At 41.3% G+C, this 26,023-nt stretch overlaps 1 protein-coding gene across 2 annotated transcripts in view; it reads left to right on the forward strand.

Moving 5' to 3' along the window:
• The first annotated feature begins 5,211 nt into the window (after positions 1–5,211).
• The window catches only part of ARHGEF39 (Rho guanine nucleotide exchange factor 39), a 160,155-nt gene continuing 139,343 nt past the window's right edge, over positions 5,212–26,023 (forward strand). Inside the window, exons 1-2 of one of the 2 annotated variants that reach the window (XM_078596774.1) lie at positions 5,212–5,356; positions 6,951–7,027. In XM_078596774.1, coding sequence (XP_078452900.1) covers positions 5,235–5,356; positions 6,951–7,027 — 199 coding nt within the window. In that variant the 5' untranslated portion in view covers positions 5,212–5,234. The remainder of the gene's footprint in view (positions 5,357–6,950; positions 7,028–26,023) is intronic. The other variant, XM_078596773.1, reaches the window with a different exon arrangement.

Genomic DNA, 26,023 nt, shown 5'->3' on the forward strand with positions numbered 1-26,023 from the left:
ATAATTAACTTAATGTAATTCACACAAGTAAGTGTATCTACACCGATATAAGGGGTGTAATGGATCGGTCGGATTATACACATTAAATACTCACATTTGACTCCTCTTACCCAAAGTTCTTGGTTGAAAACTCACAGATATTAGCCATGAGTGAGGAAAATGCAACACAAATGCAGAGACATATAACTAGCGGAGGAATTCTATGTGGATCTCTCAAGCACTTGAAGAAGTATACTCTTAGTTCTTTCGGTAAAGTCACGTAGGTAAAAAATGAAATTAAAATTAATAAAAAATAAAACAATAAAATCACGACGTTTCGGAGGCAACACGTCGTGATTTTATTGTTTTATTTTTATTAATTTTAATTTAATTTTTTACCTACGTGACTTTACCGAAAGAACTCAGAGTATGAATCCTTGCAGTCACGAAAGCTTCAAATCTGGACTTGAAGAAGTAGCCACTGCCTTTTCCAGTATAAAATAAATACCCCTGAACCAATTAGGATAACTGTGATCATCATCAAAGAAGTGGGACCAGCTGTCGGATCTAAATTATTCGATGCTTACAAGCACATCTAGCATGTCCTGTAACGATGAACTGATGTAGCAGTAAAATTCTATTCTTGAGTTGTGACGATTCATCAAATCACTGGGGGGGGGGGGGGGGTGAATCATGAGATGCTTACATCTGGCAATGCAGCATAAAGAGCATCATAAGCGCCATTAGTATCAGCAGCAACAGCATCATCATCATCATAAGAATTAGCAGCGCAGCAACAGCAAGGCATCAATGACGCCAACATCGGCGGCATGATCAACATCATCTACATAATCATGATGAACACCATTAGCATGAGCTGAAGCATCATCATCAGCAGCAGCACCCATCGTCTGCATCATCGGACTCATCTCCATCATAATCTAGAAGCAGCAGAAACAGCATCGTTATCAGCAGCAGAAGCGATGTCAGCTACTGCAGTCAGACACGATGGTGCATTCCTGTGATGCGGTGTTTGTATGCTAGACTTCTTTCACACCGTACGTAGCCAACCTCGATAATCGGAGGTGCGGGGTGAGTACAGCAAACTAAAAGGGTTGTTTTAGAGGTAAGGGTTGGTAGATTACACATGATTACACATATTAGTGAAACTCCAAAATACACTTGGCTGTGTGAGATGGTGAGGTTATTACAATACAAACAACAGGTATTGCATGAATCCTTACTCATAATAAACGTTTTTGGGTTTAGATCGCGTTATTTATAAATGTGTCGTAACCCTCCACCACCCGACACGGCCAATCAGTAAAAAAGTGTCACGTTGACAAAAGACAAAGAGGTCACTGCTTTAGCCCACCGGTGTGTTGAAGCGTGAAACCACAACATTTACAATTTTTGAGTACGACGTTTCGCTGGTAATTGCATCCAGCATCATCGGATGCAATTCGCCAGAATGGTGAGGCTCTGCTCTGGCTCCCGGTCTTATATAGAGCAGCAGCAGGGTGACGTCATCATTAACTCACCCTTACATTGTCTTAAATTTCCATCTCATAAACATGAGTTAACTCCAGCTTCTCCTGTGTTCTCCATGCACGCAAAACACTCAAGAATTACGTTTTACTGCATAAATGATAATCATCAGCAACATTATTGGCACCAGCAGCAAAAGCAATGTGCCCGATCCACATCAATATACTGAAATCAGTAACAGGACTTGATATGTGCAACATATTCATTGTCATCACCTTGATCCTTTCCCGTACAATTTCTGATGGTGTCAGGAATGTAACGCCTCGCGGTTGTTATCTTGTCCACAGGAAATAAATGAATGTCACTAATTTACATCTCACTTGCAAATCACATCGAGTGATGTAAATACAGGGCATCCCAAATGCTGCCCGTTTACCAACCGGCAGCATCTCAGATGCGTTGTAACCTCAAGTCAGCTCCTCTTTTCTGAGGATCTGCGCGGATATGAAGAAATTGACACCCACCATTACCACTTCTGGGTAAGGGGCCGTCCATAAATGACGATGTGTGACGATGGGGGGGGGGAGGGTAGAGGAATGTGACGTCACATCAAAATGCGCAACTTTAAATAAATATACGTTCTACTGAATTAAATAGACTTTTTAATAAATGTTTTCTCCTACAACATCAGAGTACAGCGCCACATTAAATACGCACTACAATGGCAATAGTTTAAAGCGATTTGAAGCATGTTTTTTTTGGGGGGGGTGGGCAGAGCTTTGTGACGTCATATTTGAGGGGCGGGGAGTCTGACTTTTTGTGATGCCGTGTGACGAAGGGGGGGGGGGGGTCAAAAATCGTCCAAAATCGCGTGACGTCATTTATGGACGGCCCCTTTATACGAATAAACGGCCCACGTAACGTATGAAAAAACATAGATTGACCGGTAAAAATGCCAAAGTTGGGTCAATTTTGTAATGTTTACAGGGACGGTTGTTTTGTAGCAATATTATCGCAAATCCACTTGTCAAATAAGGAACACTTACACGAACAACATCCCAGGAATTGACTTTTTTCGATCTGTTTTATATTGTCATGCAAATGCCCTGACTTCTTTCAATTTATCCTCAAAATACCAAAGAGATGTTTCTTCAATGGTGGTTGATCATTTTCAGAGAAATGGTCTCTCTCCCCTTTTACGCCACCCAAACCCTGACCAGTTGCCAATTCACTTACTTATCCCTGCAGTTCAACTTTGTGAATATTGAACTATATGCAGTATGCACTACGTTAACGTTAAACTCCAGTAAACATTGAACGTTGGCCCAAAGTTGGTCCAATGGTTCCAGACCACGTGCCAACGTCCATTACGACTGTATACTCTTTGGTCGGTAAAGTCACGTAGGTATAACATCAAATCAAGATATTACGGCTGTATATTAAGACGTTTGCCCAACATTGGCATGTCTACTGAGAAGTGACAATTACGCCTGATAGCTACATGCATGAATGGTTCCATTCTACAGCAGGTTATGTTTTCTAACTACTGTGCAGCATATCAATCATTATTGCAATTAATTGCTTTCTGTACATTAACACAAGACTTGAGTAAATCACGCGATATTACAGGAGCTCCATCATTTATGCGTTATTGATTTTATAATTTGATAGTATTCTATTAACACGCCTCAAGTTAATCACGTGTAATTGTAACTATCAATCACTAACGAAGCGATACTGCTGCGTCGTCACATCTGCCTTAAATCGCGTAAATTATTTTAATGTACTGTTATTCATTCATGTATATTACGAATAAACTGTGCTGCATATTAACATGCACTTGTATTAAGTAAAACATGTTATGAATGCGTTGATAATGTATTGCTACTTTATGATGAATTCATAGTCTTAAGATAGATGCGATATTAACACTTTCCTTAAGTACATCACGTTATTGCAGTACAGTATTGTATTAATGTTTAATTTTACATTCGAAACGTACAGTATTACTATTATGTACAACAGTAGCATCGTTAATTGGTTTTTTACCCTTCTATCTGGCAACAAAACTGACACCTTTTTACAAGGAGTCATGTTTGCATAGACCGCAATACCTGCAGTCATAATACAAACATGTGAGACTAGGCTCTAAGGAAAGCTGTCTCGGGTGTGGACCAATCAACTTCAAGGACAGTGCACATTATCGGAGTTATGTTCTTTTGTTTGTATTATGACTGCAGGTATTGCGGTCTATGCAAACATGACTCCTTGTAAAAAGGTGTCAGTTTTGTTGCCAGATAGAAGGGTAAAAAAACAATTATCATATTTTTACTGGCAAATGAGGTTCCCATAGTGTAGCATCGTTATTTAGTGAATTGCATATCATTTTATTGATTCATCCATAATAGAGGTTTTTGGGTTAGATGGCGTACAGATAAATGTGTCGTTAAACCCGCTGCCACCCGACACAGCCAATGAGTAAGGTTTGTCACGTAAGCAAACGTGCCAATTCGTTACTAGCGCAGCAACACACGCGTGTCAGGGAGAGTAAACCCACGGCAACATTTACAATTCGATTACCGTGACGTTTCGCTGGTAATTACAACCAGCATCATCAGGCGATGGCCAGAGCTGTGGATAACCACCACCACCTCCCTCCCCTGATTTCGGTCTTCAATAGCCTGGCGTGTTAAACTGAGAATCCATTCACTTCGCCGAAGCAAAGAGTGGGGCACCCCGGTTTAGACTCACGCAGTGCGGGGCTGCTCGGCCAAACGCGTTAAACGAGTCAGTGGCAGGCGCTCGTTTGGATCAGTGCGGTGGGAGTTGGGGCGATTGTGGGCGCAACAAAGATCCTCCCGTGTAGCCCCTAACAGACTGGGGGCTGTTAGCGAGCAGCACCTGTGAAGGCCGGCACTGTGGCACACGATGGGGTTGGGTGTCCAGCAACCACGCCCGGCCGCCTTTGTCTCCTCAAGTGGCGATGTTTGGACACCGCACGAGGTTACTCAATTTGAGGCTGAGTCGACCTAGATGGGGGGGGGGAGGCCCAGTACCGGTTCGGATAATCGTCACCGTGGTGTTGGAGGCCGTGAGCGGGAATCGAACTCGGGGACCGCCGGGTTCGCGGCGCAGCGCGCTCACCGCTCCACCACCGCTGTGGGCACCCCCCCTCCACCTCCCCTCCACCCCCCCACTCCACCCCCCCAATCCACCCCCCCAATCCACCCCCCTCCATCCCCCCTCCACCCCCCCAATCCACCGCCCCAATCCACCCCCCCAATCCACCCCCCCTCCATCCCCCCTCCACCCCCCTCCAACCCCCCCCCAATCCACCCCCCCAATCCACCCCCCCAATCCACCCCCCTCCACCCCCCCTCCATCCCCCCTCCACCCCCCCAATCCACCCCCCCAATCCACCCCCCCTCCACCCCCCTACTCCACCCCCCCCCTGCCACCCCCACTCCACCCCCCCTCCAACCCCCCCCTCCACCCCCCCTCCAACCTTCCCCCACCACCCCCCACTCCACCCCCCCTCCACCCCCCCTCCACCCCCCTCCACCCCCCCACTCCACCCCCCCCCCTGCCACCCCCACTCCACTCCCCCTCCAACCCCCCCCCACCACCCCCCACTCCACCCCCCCTCCTCCCCCCCTCCACCCCCCCTCCTCCCCCCCTCCACCCCCCACTCCACCCCTTTCACCCCTCCCCTCCACCACCTCCACCCCCACCCCTCCACCACCACCACAGCGAATCTGCCGCCGCCAATGCGGAGCCGCCGTCCGGCCTCTGCGTTCAAATCTCCCACCCCGCGGCTCCCGCTGACCGCGCGCGGTGAGTGCGAGTCACCGCAGCGGCCCTCCCCGCCTATTGTCGGTATTATAACTGCGTGGTGGTTGTTGTTGTTGTTTGTAGCCGTGTTATTATTGCTGTGGTGATGATGGTAACCTCTGTGTTGTCGATGCTGTGCCGGCTTGCCCGTGTGGGCGTGCTGTGTGCTGAATGCCGTGAACGGCGTCCTGCCTTGCGCAATGACATCGTTTGAATTGTGGTGGCTTATCGGTTCGCCAAGTTACGTTTCCGTGGAGTTTTAATCGATTAAACAAAACCCACGTAGGCTATGTTGTTTCTTTGTTGAGTTGGCGCATCCTTGGTTGTTGTTTATTGTACAATTCTGTTGGATTTCCCGTGAGGCGCAAGTAACGTGTTTTGGTTTCCTCAACGGTTTTACTAAACTTGTTTTACATTCATAGCGAAAGCAACACTAATAATGTGTTAACATCACACATCGTAGGTACGTGCCTGGCCATCGTTAACGAGGGAGATACAATATTTAAAGTAGCTCTCATTAACGAAGCTACTAGCACCTAGGCCGCCACACATACGAGGTTGTGGACCTTGAAGGAATTGTGTATCCGGTATTTTATTGCCTCTTTGCCATCGTGTTCAGTAAGATGACTTGATTCTCGGTAGGAATTTCTTATTCTTAGTCGTCTTTGCACCAAGAAACGCCTCGGGCTGCCTCATGGCTCTTTTTCACGAGGGTCTATTCCAAGTTTAAGTATCGGTGGCAAGTCTACTCAACCCCATCATCCCTCCTGGGTCGATACAATGGGTACCACTTTGTTGTGAAATCAGCAGTGGTTGTTGTTATACAGGGACTGGCAGAATATTAAATTGATTTGCTCTTTGCCGTCATTAGATGTGTGCGCAAAGCAGGGAAACTTTTCTCACTTGCACTTGCAAATAAAATTGTCAGTCATGCTTTTCCTCTTATCAAGATGAAATAATATTGTTTACCCAGGAAAAAATGTTTGGTTGTTGGGCCTCTTGGTTTGCCAAACAGTGTTCAGAGAAAAACAAACGCGTATGAATTCACTCAAACGTCATTCAGATAGGTATGAAACATACTATCTCATTGGCGGACATACAGCTGACAGCTGCATCTGCATTATCCACCAAAGATGAACTCCCAACTGCTGCAGTTGCAGGTGCCACCATTCTGGCAAATTTGGTCATAGTATAGCAACAACGATCAACCACCTTAAAAATCATAGTTTCGTAAGAAAGTTTAATTAAAGACATTTTTATTCCATACAGCCAGGTACATTTTTAGTCAAATGGTGAACACACTGGAGAATTTTTTACAAAATGATCACATTTTCTCACATTGTTACACCCAAAATATGGAATACGCTGACATTTTTTGTTGTTGCCCGAGTAAAATTCCCTGGGGAGATGATGTTGAAAACACATTTATTGAACAAAGTGTGTGTTGAGCCTAAGGTTACAATCTTTAGTGTCTTATGTTTAATGTTTTGAGTACTGCAGTACGATGTGTCTGACAGCACAAAGGTGGCTCTGAATTATCTCTTAAGTGCTTGATTGGGTCATCACCCACCACAGGGGTGAATGTGAACTGGTGTAGTAGCACTGTTGTCAACATTTATGTGAAACTCTTAACTAAAGCCTTGTTTTTCTAGGTCATTGAACAACCCAAGATCCATCACATCCATCATGCCCGGACCACATCCACTCACTCCAAGGACTCGAGGGCTGTGTATGTTACAATCAACAATTTTTGACATTATTTATTTAAAAAGCAATACACTTGATGTCACTGACTTTCGGCTTCTTTGTGTTTCATCCATTATGTTACCATGTTTTAACCGATGCTCCCATTGCACTTCCACTGAAATTAGTCATTGCAGCATGTTCGCCACAATTTCTGTTTGTATTTTAAATTCTCTTTGATGGTATTGTTTTTGGATGTTCCTTAAACAAATGTATGCTATATAACACTTTACTTAATGAACCACCACAGTCATGTTCTTGTACATTATTTTTTTAATGTATAGTAGAAAAATATTTCAATTGTAGATCATATATGGGTGTTGTGTGTGTGGAAATGAGGCCTTTTGACCAACCTCATTAATATAAATCCATACAATTCCAAAAACACAATGTTGGGGGTGTGGCTGTGGTGCGGTGGGTAATGCACTGTTCTATGAAACACGGTTACCTGAAATCGATTCCTGCTGACAACGAACTTGAGTGGCGAGTGATATCTGAACCTGTCCTGGGCCTCTATTCAACATCGTGCACTGCCAATAAGAAGTATGGCCAAACCTCTCCAATGACCGACGCAGCGTAGGGAAGCCTTGATCCAGCAGTGGATTTAAAATGGCAGTACACTTTTAATGGGACATATGTAAATGTACACACAATGAGGATACCGATTGTACAAAGAAGGGATGATGGACAAGATAAAGGCAACAGAGACAAAAAGAAAATGCAAATTTACTAGAGCTAAAACAATAAACATGACATTCAATAAAATAAAAAAAACATGCACACAATGTGTTAAAAACATAAATAAACACTAAACGTCAAATTAAAATATTGCAGCAGAACAACTTACCTCATTTGCATGTATGTAAGATTATAACAACAATTACATATGTGTTTACCAATCAGAGGTTCAATGTACGACATGCAATTTAATCTACAGGGGAATGTACGCTCACCCGCTTTGAGCGAGAAAATCTGTATTGTACATTTGCCATCGTGATCGTTGTGAGCACGGAGCATGGGCTCTAATGAGTTGATTAGGCAAAGCAGTGGGATGCTTAGTCTATGGGACGTTGTCAGTTGTACAAATTAAAAAATTCTCGCCTGTTAATTTACAAATCGAAGAAATCTCAGATAAAGCACGCATGCCTTCTGCTCGCGAGTAATTTGATGTGCAGTACTCTTCCAGACATCATGCGTATTTATTCACTTTGTGCTCTGTCTTTGCTGCATGCGGATACTCGGCACTGTAGTAAGACTTGTTTGAAGGGCAATCTATTAATTAGTGTGAGATAATGTGACTAACATCAGTACATTGATGTACGTTTTATTTGACCATGGCAATGGCACACAATGTCTTATTAAAGCAGTGATTTTAGCATTTCTGTTTTACCTAAAAATGTACACACAAGACATCATCACATTCAGTTGCAATAGCATGTTAAAATAATGGATGACTCATTTAAAATTGATCTCACATAGCCATTTTGATAATATACACACTGATAATTGCTTGGCGGATTATTCTAGTTTATAACATTTTCATGAATGTAAATTTATATGAAGGTTTCAGATCAATGATAAGCATTCATATTTTTCCAATTCATTCATATAATCTCTTAGGCATGCAAAACACTAATAAATTATGCAATATTTCAAATTCGCTAAATCTTCGTGGACTAATTTTGTGAAGAAAAAGAAAAGTGCTTTCTCTTCGTGTGGAGGGAAGTGGCTGTCATCCTAATGGTCATTATTTAGAGTAACACCTCTGTTCTTTGAAGGGTGGCCGGTTGACTTGGCTCATTTTCCTTGGCCTCGCTTCTAATGTCAAAGCTGTATCTCAGCGCTTGCATCATTTACCACCCCTCATTTATGTTATTTTACATGGGCTGAGCATTATTATTTTTTCTTCTTTCTATGTGCTGTACAGCTGACCTTAAATGTGTGCCTTGCTGTACACTCAATGTCAACTACATATTGTTGTTGTTTTTGGAGACAACTGACATTTAAATATATAGATGACCATTATAAACAAGGTAAGAGCCCATTCAGACCAGAGGTCTCTTTTTCAAAGAAGACTTGGACTTAAATAAGTATAGCAAAATGGAATATACATTCCATTGTGGTGCCAACAAACAGTGCAATTTGAAAAACATTACAACACATACATATTGCGTAATAAGTGACACATTTAAATGATTATGCAATACATGTGAATTAATCGAACACTACAGTACATGGTTGCCTGTATTAAACAAATACAAAAACATTAATTAAACAGTAACTAACAGCCTATTGAAACTTAAATATAAGGTACTTTGGATGATAAATATAATGTAGATCCAATATCTTTCCACGGCCGATGGACATTCTCTTCAGTATACACTTCATACGCGTATTTAATTGGAGAAGAGTTTCATTGTGTTAAGGTTCATAAAGATTTCTAAACTCCTAAATTAGCTTTCTGTAAATACTGCTCAATTTAATCGATAAAAAAAATTATTCTTGCTATGTAAAATGTATGTAGGTAGATCTTTCCATAACCTGGTATGAGGTTGTTGAAAATAAAATAATTTTGTATTACAGATTTGCACCATTGAAGGTAATATGGCATTGGCACAATGGATCATCTGCCAGTAAGAGCATTGGGCCACTTATCTCCACCTCTGGCAAAAGATATCTGAAAATATTAACGCATAATTTTGAAATCAAAAGCAAGTGGAAAACTAGCAGGGTAAAAAGGCAAAGTGCAATGTTCTAGCCAGTTTACAATAAAAAGATCTGTAACACATGTAAATAAAGACAATATGGCTAATATTCCAACAAATCAATCATAAATCAATGCAGGGAATTTAGACTTGGCGTCAAATAGAGATACAAGAAAATGTGTAAGTAAGACATTCATTACAAGAAGTTTCAGTGAATTTGCACTTTTCAGCTGTAAAAGCTGATTGGCCATTTCCTTAAGGGATTTGGGTATTCACTGTTTCTAATTATATGAGAAAACATTCCCCCAGTATTCAACATATCTTAAATGTATTAGATAAAAGGATGTTGGTATTGAGGGATATATATTTTCGAGGAATTTTTTTACGTAAATTTTCTAAACTTTTTGCTCGTACATCAATTCCTTCAACAATGCATGCTACATTAAAACCTATTGAATTGCTTAAGAGTGAGTGCTTTTATGGCAAAGCAGTTTGTATTCACTTTTCTATTGGGTATAGGGACTCCTATCATCATATCTCATGGGACGCAGATTTGTCATTGATGACGATGAAATGTGAAATCTCTGTGGAAATTGAAAATGGCAGTTAATTAGAAAATTATAATCGTATCAAGTCATTAATTTGACACTATCCAAAAATCATTGCTGGTGTCAAGCATAGGCTCCCTTAATGTTTGCATATCACTAATCCTGTTCTTATAATCTCTTGTTGAATTTATTTTTCATAGTCGCAGTTTTTGATAGCAAAGGATTAAGGGCTAGTAGTTGCTGTTAACACTAGCTTTAACCATTCTATATATGTATGTTGAACTTCTTTCGCACCAACCGTGCTAATTGGAGGTGCAGGGGAAGAACAACAAACTAAACACACAAAAATAGCATATTGTGCATTTTACAATGTATTATGTTCCAGCTGTCAAGTATATACCAATGTACAGTATCTCTATCAAGCACATTTCATAGTATTTGTTATATGAAATACATTTCATGATTTAATAACTGGATTATATGAGACCATCACAGTTTGTACTCGGTATGTGCAAGAATTCCTTAGCACAGAGCATGTGATGAATAACTTTTTTCTCTTGCATTGCACGCGATTGGAAGTAAATGTTGCCGAACAAATGATCTGCTCAAACCAGTCTTCAGGGAGGAAGTAAAAGGACACTGGAGTCACCTTTCATCACTCCTCTTTGGAAAATGCAGTCATTTTTCAAAGGAATGTGACGAGCTTTACAGAGCGTAAATTAATGGAGGCAAGGTGTGAAGTTTGTCAATCAAATCAACTTGCGGGTTCACAGCTAGCAGCCCCCACTGAATCGTTGATACATCATTAATTCCTGATTAACTGTCAATTGAACCAGCTGTATAACTGCCAATCACATGCATCTCTCACGCCCATTTGTCTGCGACAGTTTCAGATGTGTGCAAAGTCAGCCATCCGGGCACGCTTCAGCCTTCTCCAGCATGAAGCGTGCGATTGTGCACTACGAAATACACAATTGTGCTTTTTTTTTTATACCAATTAGTGTTTTTTTTCTCACGAGTGTTACAATTGGGATTTACGGGCATTTGTGCCTCGATGGCATTCACAATATAATTTGAAAGATACCTGTGTGTTTTTGGCAGGTACGCAAAAACCACATGCACTAAAGGACAAGGGCAGTAATTAGGTGCAGAAATGAGCTTGAGGCCAAAGGAAAAAGCCAAAGGAAAGATGGATAGCGACAGCTGACGCAATGAGATAATCCATCCCCACAAACAGAAAACACTATCGTTGCAAAAAAAGCTGCATCAATTATTTCCGTGTGTAACCTATTATTGGAAGAACTGGTTAATAACTGAAATTTGATTTGAAAAAAGTGTTTAATTTATTTGAGGAGCGCTATCAGGTTAGTTCAATTCAGTCGGTGGTAATTAAGCATATGGCAGCGTTATTTAAATTTAAATAAAAATTGCAAAAAAACAAACAGTATTAATATTGTAATGCTTTTCAAATACAAATACAAAGACAAAGCATTCTGAAAGAGTAATATCCTCACTGGAGGAAAATAAGTGCAAATTAGTTTGGCTTGTGGAATTGATGTTATAAAGTGAAAATGGTATTTGTGCATCGGTGTGTTGTGTATATGGTAAACGTAAAATACAAAACAGATGAACTGTGTTCATTAAAATGTTCCTTTTAGAATACATAACGAAAAATAATTTGAAAATGATTTTCTTTTTTTTATGTAAAGAGATATATAGAGATATTGTCTGATAATCTTTATTTTTCCATTAATATGTTGGGGTTTTTTAGATTGAAAAATAAGAGTAGCTGGGTGAAAATGTGTGGGGGTTTTTTAAAAATAGAATATCCAATAAATATGATTGCTTACTGGAATTTTGTATGCAAAAAATAATAGCATATATTACATGGGAATCTGTTTTACACAAGGTTATTTAGCTGTGCACTAAGCAAACTGAAATTAAACAGAACTGGCAGTGTGCTTTAAATAAATCAATAATTAATTCAATAAACCAGTCAATCATTAGTATGGGGGACATGTGAATAATTTACGCCAGTGTTCACTAAATGTGTTGGCAGTGTAAAAAGGCATTCGGAGCAAGGCATGACATTTTACGCCGTGTGTCAATGTTATGATTTGTTTTTTATCCATTCATTTTCATATTTTTCACCAGGTGAAAGAAAGTTCATATGAAGGATACCTGGCATATGGTTATGTAGCAAGCTTTCATTTCATTTTTAAAGTTGCTCACATTCACATTTGGACGATACTGTAAGTGGCACAAAATTGCCTCCTCTTGTGAATAATGTCACAGCGTCTTTACTGTCCACTTAACAGCAGATGGTGAGCTTTGTTAATTTTTTTCGGTGGTCACTTGGCTGTTTTAGGAATTGGACTCTTGATTCATCGTTCACTGGTGGTGAGCTTGTTGACCATCACCAGTTCGCTCTGCTGCCTAAATAAATATTTATGATGCGCATGGAAGATTGACTACAAGCGCTATAACTAATTAAATTTGTCTCTTGCCGCCCTTAACACAAGCTATTGCAAGCAGTTATAGCAAAAAAAAATCTTAAAATTATGCCCTCCCCACCCTATATAGCATTTACATTTTTACACACACAGCGGAATAACTTTAATCCTTTATTCTGCAAAAGCCGTTATATTTTGTACCTCTTTAAGGAGCTGTTCAGCTTCTTTGTAATGGGTTTGTATCATGATTTTATGTCTTATTGTGTTGGATTGGTGTCTTGTGTGTATTTTAGAATCTTATGTTGTTTTAGGGTAATTCATTTTGATTATCAACCTTCATTGTTGGTTACCTGAAAATGACTGATGTAATGTATTTAACCAGTTTTAAAGAAACCTTGACACTTTCAAGAGACCCCTGACCCATCATAAATATGTAGGTACAGGTACTATGTGAAGAAATGTTTTGTTCGTCGTCACTTTAATTTTCAATTCATATTTTAGACTTGGTCAGTCACACCAAGACTTAATGGCTTACTCTTGAGATTAAACTCACGGTGTCTTTAATGACCACATTACAACAGATGGTGTGGCTTGGTTAATTCCCTGCAGTAATTATCAGGCAGCGGTAAGAATGGGATCATCATCTCCGTGAAAACCGGCCCAGTGGCTAGCGCAGGGGTCGGCAACCAAAATAACAAGAAGAGCCATTTTTTTCGAATTCGGTTAAAAAACCCCTCCATATTTCAAGAGCCGCAATGAATGTGATTACGAGCCTGTGGTCCTTAATAAATAACGCGTCACGAAGCAGTCCTGTTTGGGAGCCGCATGCGGCTCTGGAGCCGCGGGTTGCTGACCCCAGTAGCTCGCGTACTGACCACCAAGGTGCCCAATTTGGAGGTAAGGCCGTGGGTGTGAGCCTTGCAAAAAAAAACTAAGCATTCATTAACCTATTTTGCTGACTTGGCTGTAACACCAGACCAGTGACACCTTAGGAGTTTGAAGAGCAGCCCAAGTCAAAAGTAAACAGCCGACAATGGGCTGTAAAGCAAGCTGTACTTAAGATGGATTACAGAAAATTACAGTTGTCTTGGTGTGACCTTGAGAGAGAAGTGTTATTGCTTTGTGTTGTTCCCAGGTAACCTATTGCTGTAATGAGCTTAGGATGTTCATATATGTTTATGTCTCTGTGCATGAAAAATTTTGCGTGCGTGTAATATACAGCGTATAGTTTTGGTATACTTTTGCTGAGAACTTTTGTTATATCCTACACATTGATATAATAGTAGTTGTACATCATATAACCTTTCAATACAAATTTAAGGCTGTATTAAATTACTATTATGAATAATTTCATAATTTGAATGTATCTATTGAAAATGTTTAGCACATTTGTGCACCATTTTGTATAGATTTTCCTGTGTATTGTATTCTTTTGCAGATCTCCATTGAAGCCAGTTTATTATATTGGCTATTAATAATACTAATTTCCTACCCTTTTATATGAAGGTCTCTTCATGCCATGTCAATCATGGGAGATATTTTAACATACTTCACGACGCTGGTCAGTGTGGATGGTACAGTTGGGAGCCGCCCAGAGCCGGTTTAGATGTCACTTGTCACTGATGTTACTCATGGCTGGGAATTAAACTGAGGTCGCCAGATTTAAAGTGCAGTGCACAAACGACTGTGCCACCGTATGGCAATGGGTGTATTCAATGGTTTAAATAAGAGAACCGACTGAATTAAGAGTTATGTGTCTGCATGCATATCTTTGTGTGCATTCTATATACAGTACAACCCATGCATGGTGACACACTATGTACTCCGCATACACGGTATACATTTTTCTGTCTCTGACACCAGAGCAAAAACGTATTTTCTAACCATATTTTATCGAATAACATTTCGAAATGCAGTAGCGTTTCACAAGCAATATCCCGTGGCTTTCAGTTTATTGCTTTTGCTCTGGGCAGTTGATGACTGTGCCAAACACATTGAACCTTCGCAAGTCTCATGTCACAGGGGTTAATGAAATGGGGGAAGTTAATATTAATTTTCTTCTGACATAATGATTGCCCAACTGCACTAGATCTAGATTACAGTTGGCGCTGGAAGTTGCTCCATATCATGTCTAATGCAGAGATATTGTGTGCGAGTATTTTAGGCTGCTGAAATTGTTTCCACCTGAAGGTTAATACCAACTCACCGATGATGGCAGTTTTCTTTAAAATTTATGTCTTAGAAACAGTGAAAATGTTTGACATGGTGTTCTGTGTTTTTTTTTTACCATTCCATTTGCCTGCAATAGCAATATCAAATTATGGAGTTGGATTTGTACCACGCTGTGTAGACGTTCATTGGGGGTATTTGCTTACATTGCACATGTTAACTGATTTATGGGAGCTTGTCATAATTTAGCTCATTACTGGAGTTTGAAACGCCAAATATCAGTAATGACATATGTGTAAGAACGTGAACACTGCTCGTGTCCCATCGATGACCCTTTTGCAAGCACAAACGCAGAATGTTTCATTACATCCAACTGTTACTTTGGCTGCTTCTGGCTTCCTTCTGCCTATCGGAATAACCAACCGTATTTCCATGAGCCCCATTATGTTTGGACTTTTCCTAACATTACTGAAATGCAGCAGGTGATGGAAATTCAGAGATGACAATTTAAATGCTTGAAATTAATTTAGTTTAAATAATAATCGTGAATGTGACGGTCAAGTCAAAATCTATCTGCGTTCTTACGTCAAGAGCACTTGTGTTCTAGAGAGCAGTCGTCTTGTTGATCAATTGTCTACGTTCATCTGTAAATTGCATAAGATTAACCCTGATATCAGGGATCCCCACATGGGGCCAAGGCAGTTTATTGACCCCCTACTTTGCACACTTGGAGGCAGCTTTTGCCCTCAGTAAAAAAAAAATTCTTGATAGGAATATAGATGGGGGGGGGGGGGGGGAGAAAAGTGATTTAATTTAACACTAAAGCAATTACTTTTTAGATATACCCTTTACCTTTAAAAATAAATCCATAGTTAATTAGAACTTAAAAGCACTATGATCTTCAGACTTAAGTTAAAAGCAGCTTTTTTTGTTGACACTGTAATTGACAGTAGATGACACTAGGGGGCCTCGATTGACGCATGAAGGATATGGGTTTGCTTCCCAGTTCTGGTAATTTAGATTTCAGAAAGTTAACTTTGTCACGAATGGTCTTTACATAAATACAAGTACTTTTGTGCAATGTTGTCTTTCCTCCCCCAATGTTATCCTGTCTGTGCTATCAGCAGTATGTCACGAGATTAATTGTAACTCTTGCAGACCACTAGAACTCTCCTTGCTAGAAAACGGTTCGTGGAAGCAGATATCACGGTGCTACTTGTGAAATCCCTTCACGTGACTTTTCATCCACACTGGGCCATTGAGCCAGCTACAGACTAATATTACTCTTATATTACTCTAGCCGGGTAAATCAGACATTTTTAGTTTAGACAAAAATTCATCAAAATAAAGTTAAAAAAAATACTTAAAAAATTATAATCTTTGGTTCTTTCGGTAAAGTCACGTATATGAAAAAAAAATAAGAAAAAATAATAAAATTAAAATAACTAAATTAAATCACGACGTTTCGGAGGCAACACAAGCTTCCGTCATCAGGTGGAACAGCCACAGTTACACTTGGCATTACCACCTGATGACGGAAGCTTGTGTTGCCTCCAAAACGTCGTGATTTAATTTAGTTATTTTCATTGTATTATTTTAATTTTTCAACTACGTGACTTTACCGAAAGAACCAAAGAGTATGGATTCTTGCAGTCACGAAAACTTCAAATCTAGAATTTTTTAATTATGTTTATTTTGTGCAATTGTTGGGAACTGAGTTGAGGCCATCTACTCACTACAATTGAGAACTTGGTTAATCACGTGTGGCTGCCGAGATTTTAACTCGGGATGTCAACCGTGCAAGCAGCTCAGAGCTCTGACCTCTGACCTCTGGGAGCCACCCAGCCACCTCTGAAATTTGTTTGAACCGTATACACTTGTAATCTAAATCAGGAGAATGAACCAATGTTGTGTTCCTGTGAGACTGTCTATTGTTCTACCTCCTTGACAACAGCATATCTCTATTGGGAGTTGTTTTTCATGATGAAAGTTTACTGATGAATGTGCCTCTGTTAGATAGATCCTCCACTTTTGAAATTAGTGCCACTCTTGATGTGCGCACATGAAGATTGGTGGACGTGCAAAGGTGGACTTGATCCAGCTTGTTGAGCATATGGCTGCCAATCGCTGACTAGAACGAGTGAAATCCAACAATTTTTTTACTATTTTCATTGGGGAGGTACTTTAGCATTTTAACACTAAACCTTGAGTTGTTTATGAAATAATCATCTCTCTCTCTTGCAGTTGAATCAGTTTTTTTTCTGAGTTGACCGTTCGATACCCACAGCCTAGTATATTTTGCAGAAGATTGTTTAAGAGCTGCAATCACTATACAGCTGACATTAGACTAATTTAATTTGCGAGAGAAATGCATTGTCTGCTAATATCATAGCCCACATCTTAAACAAAATTGACCACAACTACATTACAGAAGCAAATATACAAATGCCCCCGTCATTATAGTCCTTAGTGTTCCCTTGCATGAGATATAATGAATGTCATTGGATTTTATCTTTATTACATAAAGTCCATTACAGCGTTATTTTTACATTCTGCCAATACATGCCCATCCCTAATAAATGTTTGCAAATGGTTCCACGATACCTTTGTCACCGCTGAATCATGTGGGAATGGCTGTGCATGACCAACGTAGCTCCTGGAAAAATAAATCCATAGGTAGCATTGTGACATGTTTATTTAATGAAAAAAGCACTCTGTCGAGCCAGTTACGCTTAAGAGTAAATAACGGACAAACCAAGAGGCAGTGGATGAGTTATGTCTCGGCGTACTTGAAGATTGTAGCTTTACTATTGAGTGCAGCTGGCAGCAGCTGCATAAAGTTACACTTGGCATTAAAAACCTCTCAAGTATCTTCATGCTCAACTGAGCAGCATGGTTGGTGCTCATCTCTGTCAAGCATGGTCATGCTACTCTCCCATGGTGGGGACCAGTCTCTTCATAGGATGACTGCCATTGAGGTCCCAAAAAGCACCGCGCATTTTATTGCTCCTGCAGGGATGCTGGATTGCCTCAATACCTGACCGCGATTTTTCCGTGTTCCGACTGCGAACGAGTGTTCTAATCGCATCGCCACTGGACCAGATACAGCTATTCATGCGGAAGTCGTAGTGCTCGTTGAAAAGATACCAGCAGTGGCGATGCGATCCAGCGCTGCTGTGCAGCCCTGTGGTGCTTTACGAGCACCCTGCGGACCTCTTACCCTTCCGCAATCCTCCAAGAGGTGCATGGACCCCCCCCACGTGAGAATCATGGATCTGCACGACTCAAATTTGTTGCACTTTGTAGTGTGCAGATATGTTAGCATGATATAACCATTTCTCATTCCGTTCCTGAATAACCGTATACCGAAAAGAAACAAAACATTGGATCTGTAATGATGTGATGTGTAATTTTATGGTAGATTTTTTTTCTTCCCAAATTTTGTCGGGATGGTAATGGAAATGCATGGCTTCTGTTTGCCCCGCCAGACATATGAACAGGTGGCAAAGCTATGCTCGGATGTTTATCCCAGCCCCTAGGCTCGTACTGCCAAAGGGACAGTTGATACCCAATTAGCTGGAGTGCTTTGGTGAGGCCCAGAAAAATTCAACCTCAAGCCATCCCAAGTCAGGGCAGATGCTCTTTAGACTAGTGCACTGAGCCGGCGCGGAGAAATGAATCTGACACATAAATGTTTAAAAACCACTTATAATTTATTTTTTAAACATTTATAAATGAACACACTGCCCAGTAGCAATCAGTATTTCTGTACAGAAGCAACCCCCTTCCCCCATCTTTTCAGTTATACTGAGCAGATTGTTACCTCTTTATTGAAATTGATTGTGCGTATGCTTGTTTATTCCACTTATGACATCAGGCGAGCAGTTGTAGGTTGCTTAAAGCACTCTCAATCCTAGACATGATTGAGTTGATTACATATAACAAGGCTGGCATTTTGCAGCGATGGCACTGCATTGTACTTATTATAACTGCATACATTTTAGAAAATTAATGCTCGTTTTCATTTGCTTCATTACGTGTGGGAGAGGAAAAAAAATGTGTGTGGAGACCATAATCCCTGCTCTTAACTGCAACTTACTTACGCCCTTCATATATCTCGAAGCTGCGAAGTGAGAGTAGCTGGAAGGAAAGAAAGAGACGGGAAAGGAAAGTGTCAGAATGGAAAGGCCGATGTAAGGAAAAGTAGAAGACAAAGAGCAGACTGAAAGGGGCCAGTTGCAACCAGGGGAGCCTCGCTGGAAATCTCACGAGATCTCGCGTCGCACCCAACGCACACATTATGAGCTGCGGTGCTGCAACAGTGGTTTCTCTCGTCGGGGTAAAAAAATGTAAAGTACAATTGGAATTCTGCAGTGATGGTGATGGTGGTTGCGCACTTACAAGCCAGCAGCACCTCCTAGGTGATGTCGGTGGATGGATCGTACAGAGATGGGATCATAATGAGGATGAGATGGTGCTGAGAAAGTAATGAGCGTCTTGTAGGAGGCAGAGCTGTAAGTCAGGTGCTGACCTGTTTTGGGCAAAGGTTCAATGTCATCTTGTTAATTATGTAGACTTCCTCCAAGTGCTCGAGTTCCATCTCACATGTAAAATACCCAAAGAAAGAATTGGCTTGATATCACAAGAACCTTCCCAAACAAAATGCTTGTGACCCCGACGATTTTCTTGTTGATAACAACATTCTTAGCAGAATTAGTAAGCAGGAGGTTACTGAATTGGGTTATTCACTCAAGAAAACTCTACCGTTCAGAGGGACACTCCTCTTATCCCCAACCCCCTTATGCTTCTAATATCCATCGAGACAGGCCGGTTTGTGATTCTTCTAATTATCTATGGATTTGCGCTCCTATTCTCTGGTTATCGTGACTGCACTAACTTTATCTTTTTCAAGTTTTATATGGGTTGATGGTAGGGCCTGTACAAATTGGGTGGAGGGGATTATCATAATAATAGATTACCATTAATGGAGAAATGTATGATGATGATGTTTGCAGAAATTAAGGGCAATAATGGTCTTTGCTGCCATCTCCAAAAGGTGATGTTGCAGCAGCAGACAAAATCCAGCACTTTACGCTGCTATCCAGCAAATTCACCCTATGTACCTTGAAAATATCTGTGCATACGAGGTGGTAATAGTCAAAACTGCCATCTCCCATCCATGCCTCTCGGCACCACACCTGACAACACTTGGCAGGCCCTTGTGATCGTCCACATCATTACGAATCATGTTCCACCCTGCTTAGCTTCCGAGACTTAATGAGATTGGGTGTGTTCAGGGTGCTTTGTTCATAGGCATGTTGATGATACGTGTGCGATGCTGTTTGACAAGAATGAGGATGTCTTTACTGCCATCTCCAAGTCACCTCAACAGCCGTTGGGTACATCGTGACATTACACTACATCACTACACTATGTCATGGCAAATTCATCCTGTTGTCCATGAGAAACATGCGTATATTACGTGATATATACAGCATGCTATCTGCAAAAGTTAAGGATAGTAGACAGATGCGTAAAGTATTTTTTTTATCAAGTAGAAACCTAAATGTATTCGCAATCAGGCCTTGCATGTTGTGGATAAGAGACGTTTCACTCTTGTGAGTGAATGATGAGTCTTATTTAGCGGATGGTACATTCATTTCTTAATGTTCTTATAATGTAATAAGTCAGCTGACATTGAACCTCTTTTATTAATGGAAAATATACCGGTCCACTTTCAAACAAGCTTCTTGCAGGGCTGCAGATCACGAGGATATTCAAGGTACGTGGCTTAGATATGCTGCAGATGGATGGATAGAGAGATGAAATGGATGGATAAATAGCTTTGTGTCGGTAAACTGTTTTCGTCCTTCAGTTGTTGGCCACTATAGAAAACGAAAAGCTGGCGTGTGCAGACATCCTCTCACTATTATCCCCTACAGAGAACCCAGGGGGAGAGAGGAAAGGAAGAGCAGTCAAGGGAGAGGGAGACAGATAGGTCAGTGGTTGGGGGAAGACGATGTTTGGCTTTTAATTTTCACTCTCAGCCACATCATTGAAATCTGATGAAGGCACGTTACGTTAATAGATGCCGTAAGCTGCGCGGCTTATGTTATTGATGGCTATGGATTGCGCATAACTTGCTGTGCAAAGGTGTTTAGATTTACCGTGGCCTTTTAATGTGGCTTCGCTTTGCCTGTCAATCGCACCTCACCGCTGCGCAATAAACCAGGCCCAGTGCCGGCACAGATTCTTGCATACGCTGATAGGAAATATTGATTTCAATCAACTTTATCTTGAAGAAGGAAGGTGCAGAAACATTGTGGAGTGTTGCCTCTTTGTAGGTCTTGCAGAGCGGAACACTGGAGCTGACGTCAGCAGACATGGCTTTGCCCCCTTTTTTTGGGGCTCATTAGTGTTGAGCAGCTGTGCCATGCCCACAGTGTGTAGATAATGTAAGCCCAGGCAAGCATAAGGGCTGAGATCAGTGCTCTTTCAGACTCGCACTGCCTGGCTTATGATGAATTTAAATGAAGCGCACAGCAAATAAAGATCTCCGCTAGCTTACACGAGGTTGTAAATTGCGTGCACAGTTTTGCAATGTCAAATTTAAATTTTCCCGTGTGAAAAATACTTTTAGTACTCTTTGTTACAGTATATGTTATCACAGTTGTATGTCAACCGTTGTTATTTTTTTGCTATGAAAAAAGTCAAAGTAACTCCTTGATTAGCTGGCGAGTGACTGGTGCTCATCTCTGTAAGAGGTGTCCTGGGTCGGTGGTGGAAACTCCACATTTATTTTATGTGGGGCCATTCTCTTTTTAGGGCAATCACTGTTGGCATGCCATGAAGTAGTAAATCATGGGTTGTAAAACATTGGGATGCAATCATTTTTAAAAGAAAGTTTTTTTCTGTAAAGTTTGCACGTGCTTAAATTGTTGCAGTTTTAACCATGATATTAAATAACACAAGAGGTGGGCTGATGAACCGACATGGTTGCAGTGCCGAAATACGATATTGCAACGAGAACATTTTAAGGATGCACTTTTTTCACGCAAGTACGAACTGCATATGCATTTGCGGCAAAATTGCACAAATTGTCTAAAACCCGTGCGTGTTGAATAGCTCTCCTGATAAACAGAGCAAAAACGTGGCTTAAGAATGTTCAGCGATTCTTAACCAAGCTGAGTATTGGTCCTGTTGATTTTGCAGTGAATTAGCGGATTAGACTGTTTGGTTATTTCATGAGAGGGAGATAATGATATTGTTCGGGAAGTAATTGCTTAGCAGATTGTTAATCATAGTAAAGTAATAGATTAATTCTGGTGCCTTGATTGCATGCGTCAGAACTAATGGCACTTCATGTTAATGCCAATGAAAAGTGAATCGTGTTCATTTTTATATGCAACACAATGATGCAAAGTGGGAAAAAAAATTGTACTTCAAAAAAATCCCCAGTGCGTAAGTTACTCTGAAAACTTGCAAATGTCTGAAAAATGCATCATTTTATATATTTCAGCAATTTCCTTAATTTGCACGTTTAAGCGCTTACAATGGAAACGAATCACTCTTTTTCTCTTTTCTTCTCGCTACTTTTTGACATTAATTATAGACCTGTACAAAATTGTCGGGTGCACTTTTTACGGATAATTCCTTATGACATTCTGTAGAGTATCAAAAGTATTTTGGCATAATTATTTGTCAGATTCTATGATGTATTTAAGTCTTTGTGATGTGTAACTCAAGGCTTAATTATAAGCTGTCAGCTGCAAAAGACTTTCAGCATTCTGCATTTTAAATGTGAGTAATTTGTAGGCTGTTCTCAGTGTTAGTTAAAAATGACAAATTCAACAAAGGCCCTTAATTGGTGGTTGGTTGCATCGTTTATTCAAATTACTCCTTCGCGTAATTATCTCTCGCATCACTTACTAAACTTGTGATCATTAAAGGGAGGGATTGGGCTAAAGAAAGAACTCTTCATTTCCTAATTACTTCTAGGAAGCAAGTTTGCCTCCAAATGGCTTGTGCCTTGGCCTCGTTAATCCATGTGCAGGTCCTCAGGAGGCCTGTTGTTTAAACTGCGATTACGGTTATTGGGTCTGAATGCTGACAGACAGCTGAGATGTGCCATTTCTCCCCCCCCATCCACACCCTTCCTGGTGACCTTCATGCATGCATGAGGTCTGGTCTTGACCAGCAACTTCAAATGAGATCATGGGGCCATATGGTATCCGGATTGGCTCATTTCAAATTGCAAAGCGCAGAGATGAGATTTGTCTACCTTCAACTTGATTGTTTTTGTCTCTCATCTCTTATTTTAATTAGCATTCCCATCTGCTTTTGATTTTCATGGTGGGATGCAATGCATGGTTTAAAGTTTTTAAGCTGAGCTGAGAATCTCGTTGCATGGGGCATTGGCCAAGTGTTGCATTCATGAAAATAATGCATGTATACTTCCCAAACAAGGTGATTAATTCCTTTTTTTATAAAATTCTGTAAATCACATGCACAATATCCACTGACACTGGCGAGGAAACACTTTGTAAAGTGAAAATTTGTACTTTGTTGTCATGCAGCTAATGTGTATGAGTGTGTGGACACCTGCTTGCATTCTTGGCAGTGTGCGCGCACCGATGTGTAAAATTTACATTTAGTGTGTGCCTACTTGTGCTTCCGTGTGTGTGCCTTGTGGGGAGTGGAAGTCCAACGGTTAGCATGCTGTGCTACGAACCTGGCGACCCGAGTTCGATTCCCGCTCACGGCCAACACCAGTGACAATTACTTGAACCGGTCATGGGTCTCCTCTACCTCGACTCTGCCTCAAATGATTACCTGGTGCAGTGTGTAAACATCGCCACTGGGGAGACAAAGGCGGCCGGGCGTGGTACCCCCTCGTGTATCGTGGCGGCCTTCATAGGTGCTCGCGAACAGCACTTGCCCCAACAGTCTGTTAAGACGATAGAGGGGAGAGGGGGTCTTTAACCTCTGTGTGCACACACACGTGTACGTGCTTTTTCCCCCATCCGCTCTCTCTGCCACAAGCACGCTATGGGGGGCAGCTGTGCCTCGGCGGTCCAGGGACAAGCTAACCTTGAAAGCATCTGTCTCAGGATTCAGCCTCCCCAGCTCCCGCATGCTGCCCCCTCCTCCTCACTGGCCCCTTACCCTGAGCCACCACCCAACACAATCTCAACGCCCCCCCCCTTCCAAACACCACCCACCTCCAAAGCTGCAGGCACTGCCCCAGGTGTTATTCCGTCCTTGTGGCTAAACTCCCGTCTAATTGTTTTAATCCTGGTCTGGTTGAGTCAGCCCAGCAGAGCGTCGCGGAATGCAGTTAAGAGCTAACGGCTGCGGACATCTGCTCGGTGCTTGCTTGACGCGGCCCCAGAGCTGTCTGCGTGCAGGCCCGGCCCGCAATGATATTTGTCAGTCGTGCGGGATTACAGCCAGCGAGCGGCTAATTAAATTAGGGAATGTGAATAAGCTGTAAGCAAATCTGGGATGACACGTGCTGCGCGAGTCGGGTCAGAGCGGACGATTGACAGCGGCCTCGCTTGATTGGCCGATGCTCGGGCCACTGGGCAGGGAATGTCGCGACTCCACCACCAATAAATAAATGTCCCGCAATTTTCCACTACGGGGAATGTGAAAATGTGACGAATGATTTGGTAAATCTGCTCGGAAAGTGTGCTTTTTCTCCTGATTTTTATTAATTTGATCTTTTCTCTGCTCGCACTCAGAACGGGTGTAAAAGGCTTTTAACTGTTCCACGTCGGATCTCTAGCCTCTTTGTATGAAGTAATGCTTTTTGAAGGTTGTGAAAAATTATGTTGAGGGTGGACGTTGAGTTTATAGGGACACAAAATGTATACGTGGATGTGTGCATTATTCTACGTAATTGTTTTATGTATGGGACTGTAACACGATGCTTGAAATACCTATATAGAGAGCAGGTGACCATCGGTGGACATTGGAGTGATTCAGGTGGGGAAATCTAGAACCAGCAAAGCAAACTGGAGGTTGTGTTGACTGCGCAACAGCGGTAAGATCCGGCATGAGGGAAGGCATCGTCGACGAGGCTGGGAGGCATCACTGGCTTTGGCAACCTCTCGATTGACCTGAATGTGTGTGTGAGAGAGACCGTGTTTGTATGCACGTTCAGTGAAGGACGAACATTCTGTGGCATGTGACACGTGCGTGCGTTTCGCCCCCATAAGGGCTCATCGGTAATTCCAACACGAGTCAGCCAAAATACAGAGCAGCATTTCTCAGTGACCCATACAATTTTATTTATATACTATATATATGTTAATTTTGCTGAAGCAGCAGTAATATGATTTTTAATATGTAATGTAGGTATGTGTCTGTTTTCCAATTCCTGGCCATGTGCACTGTTGCCAGCTGGAATCTGAAATTTTCCATGACCTGCCTTAGGTAAACTTACCCCATAATTAGTTCGTATCTTTTGTATGTGGTGATCACTATTGGGATACAAAGATCTTGCTATTGGTCCTACTGACTCATCCTTTGCCGTGCTGTTTTTCGTTCGCGATCACAAACGGCACTTGCCCAACATACAAAATGGGAGATATTTGTACGTGTAAAGATAGATCCTCGATAAATCGAAACCTTCCTGTAGTTAATGTTGTGTATTAAACGCATTTGAAGACATTCAGTTTGTAAGGGTTAACGCATTTCATAGGGAGTAGATGATCATCAGTGTGTTACGTGTTTCAGCTGAGATCCAAGATAGATGTGGCCCATTTCCTCTCTGTGAACGGCAAACGTCAGCAAAATGTTGCTATCTTGTTTATGTTCTGCTGCACAAGGAAATCCATGTAAAACTAGACAAAGCGATTTATCCCTTTTGAAAGATAGAAGGTCCAGAAACTGAATGCGCGAGGGGGGCAACACTCCATTATGGTAATGTAATGTCGAAAGTGGAAAGAAGGTGTGGGTTATCAAAATTTCAAATGGATTAAAAAAAATAATTTTTATATATCCCCGGATGGTACAAACAAGATTGCCTGATAAAAATGTGTAATGCGTATTCCCTACTTGGGGCTGATTGTTTTTTTTCTGCGTTTAAAACAAATTGCATGTT

This window comes from Lampetra planeri, chromosome 8, assembly GCF_965212315.1.
Source record: "Lampetra planeri chromosome 8, kcLamPlan1.2.h2, whole genome shotgun sequence".
Lineage (NCBI taxonomy): Eukaryota > Metazoa > Chordata > Hyperoartia > Petromyzontiformes > Petromyzontidae > Lampetra > Lampetra planeri.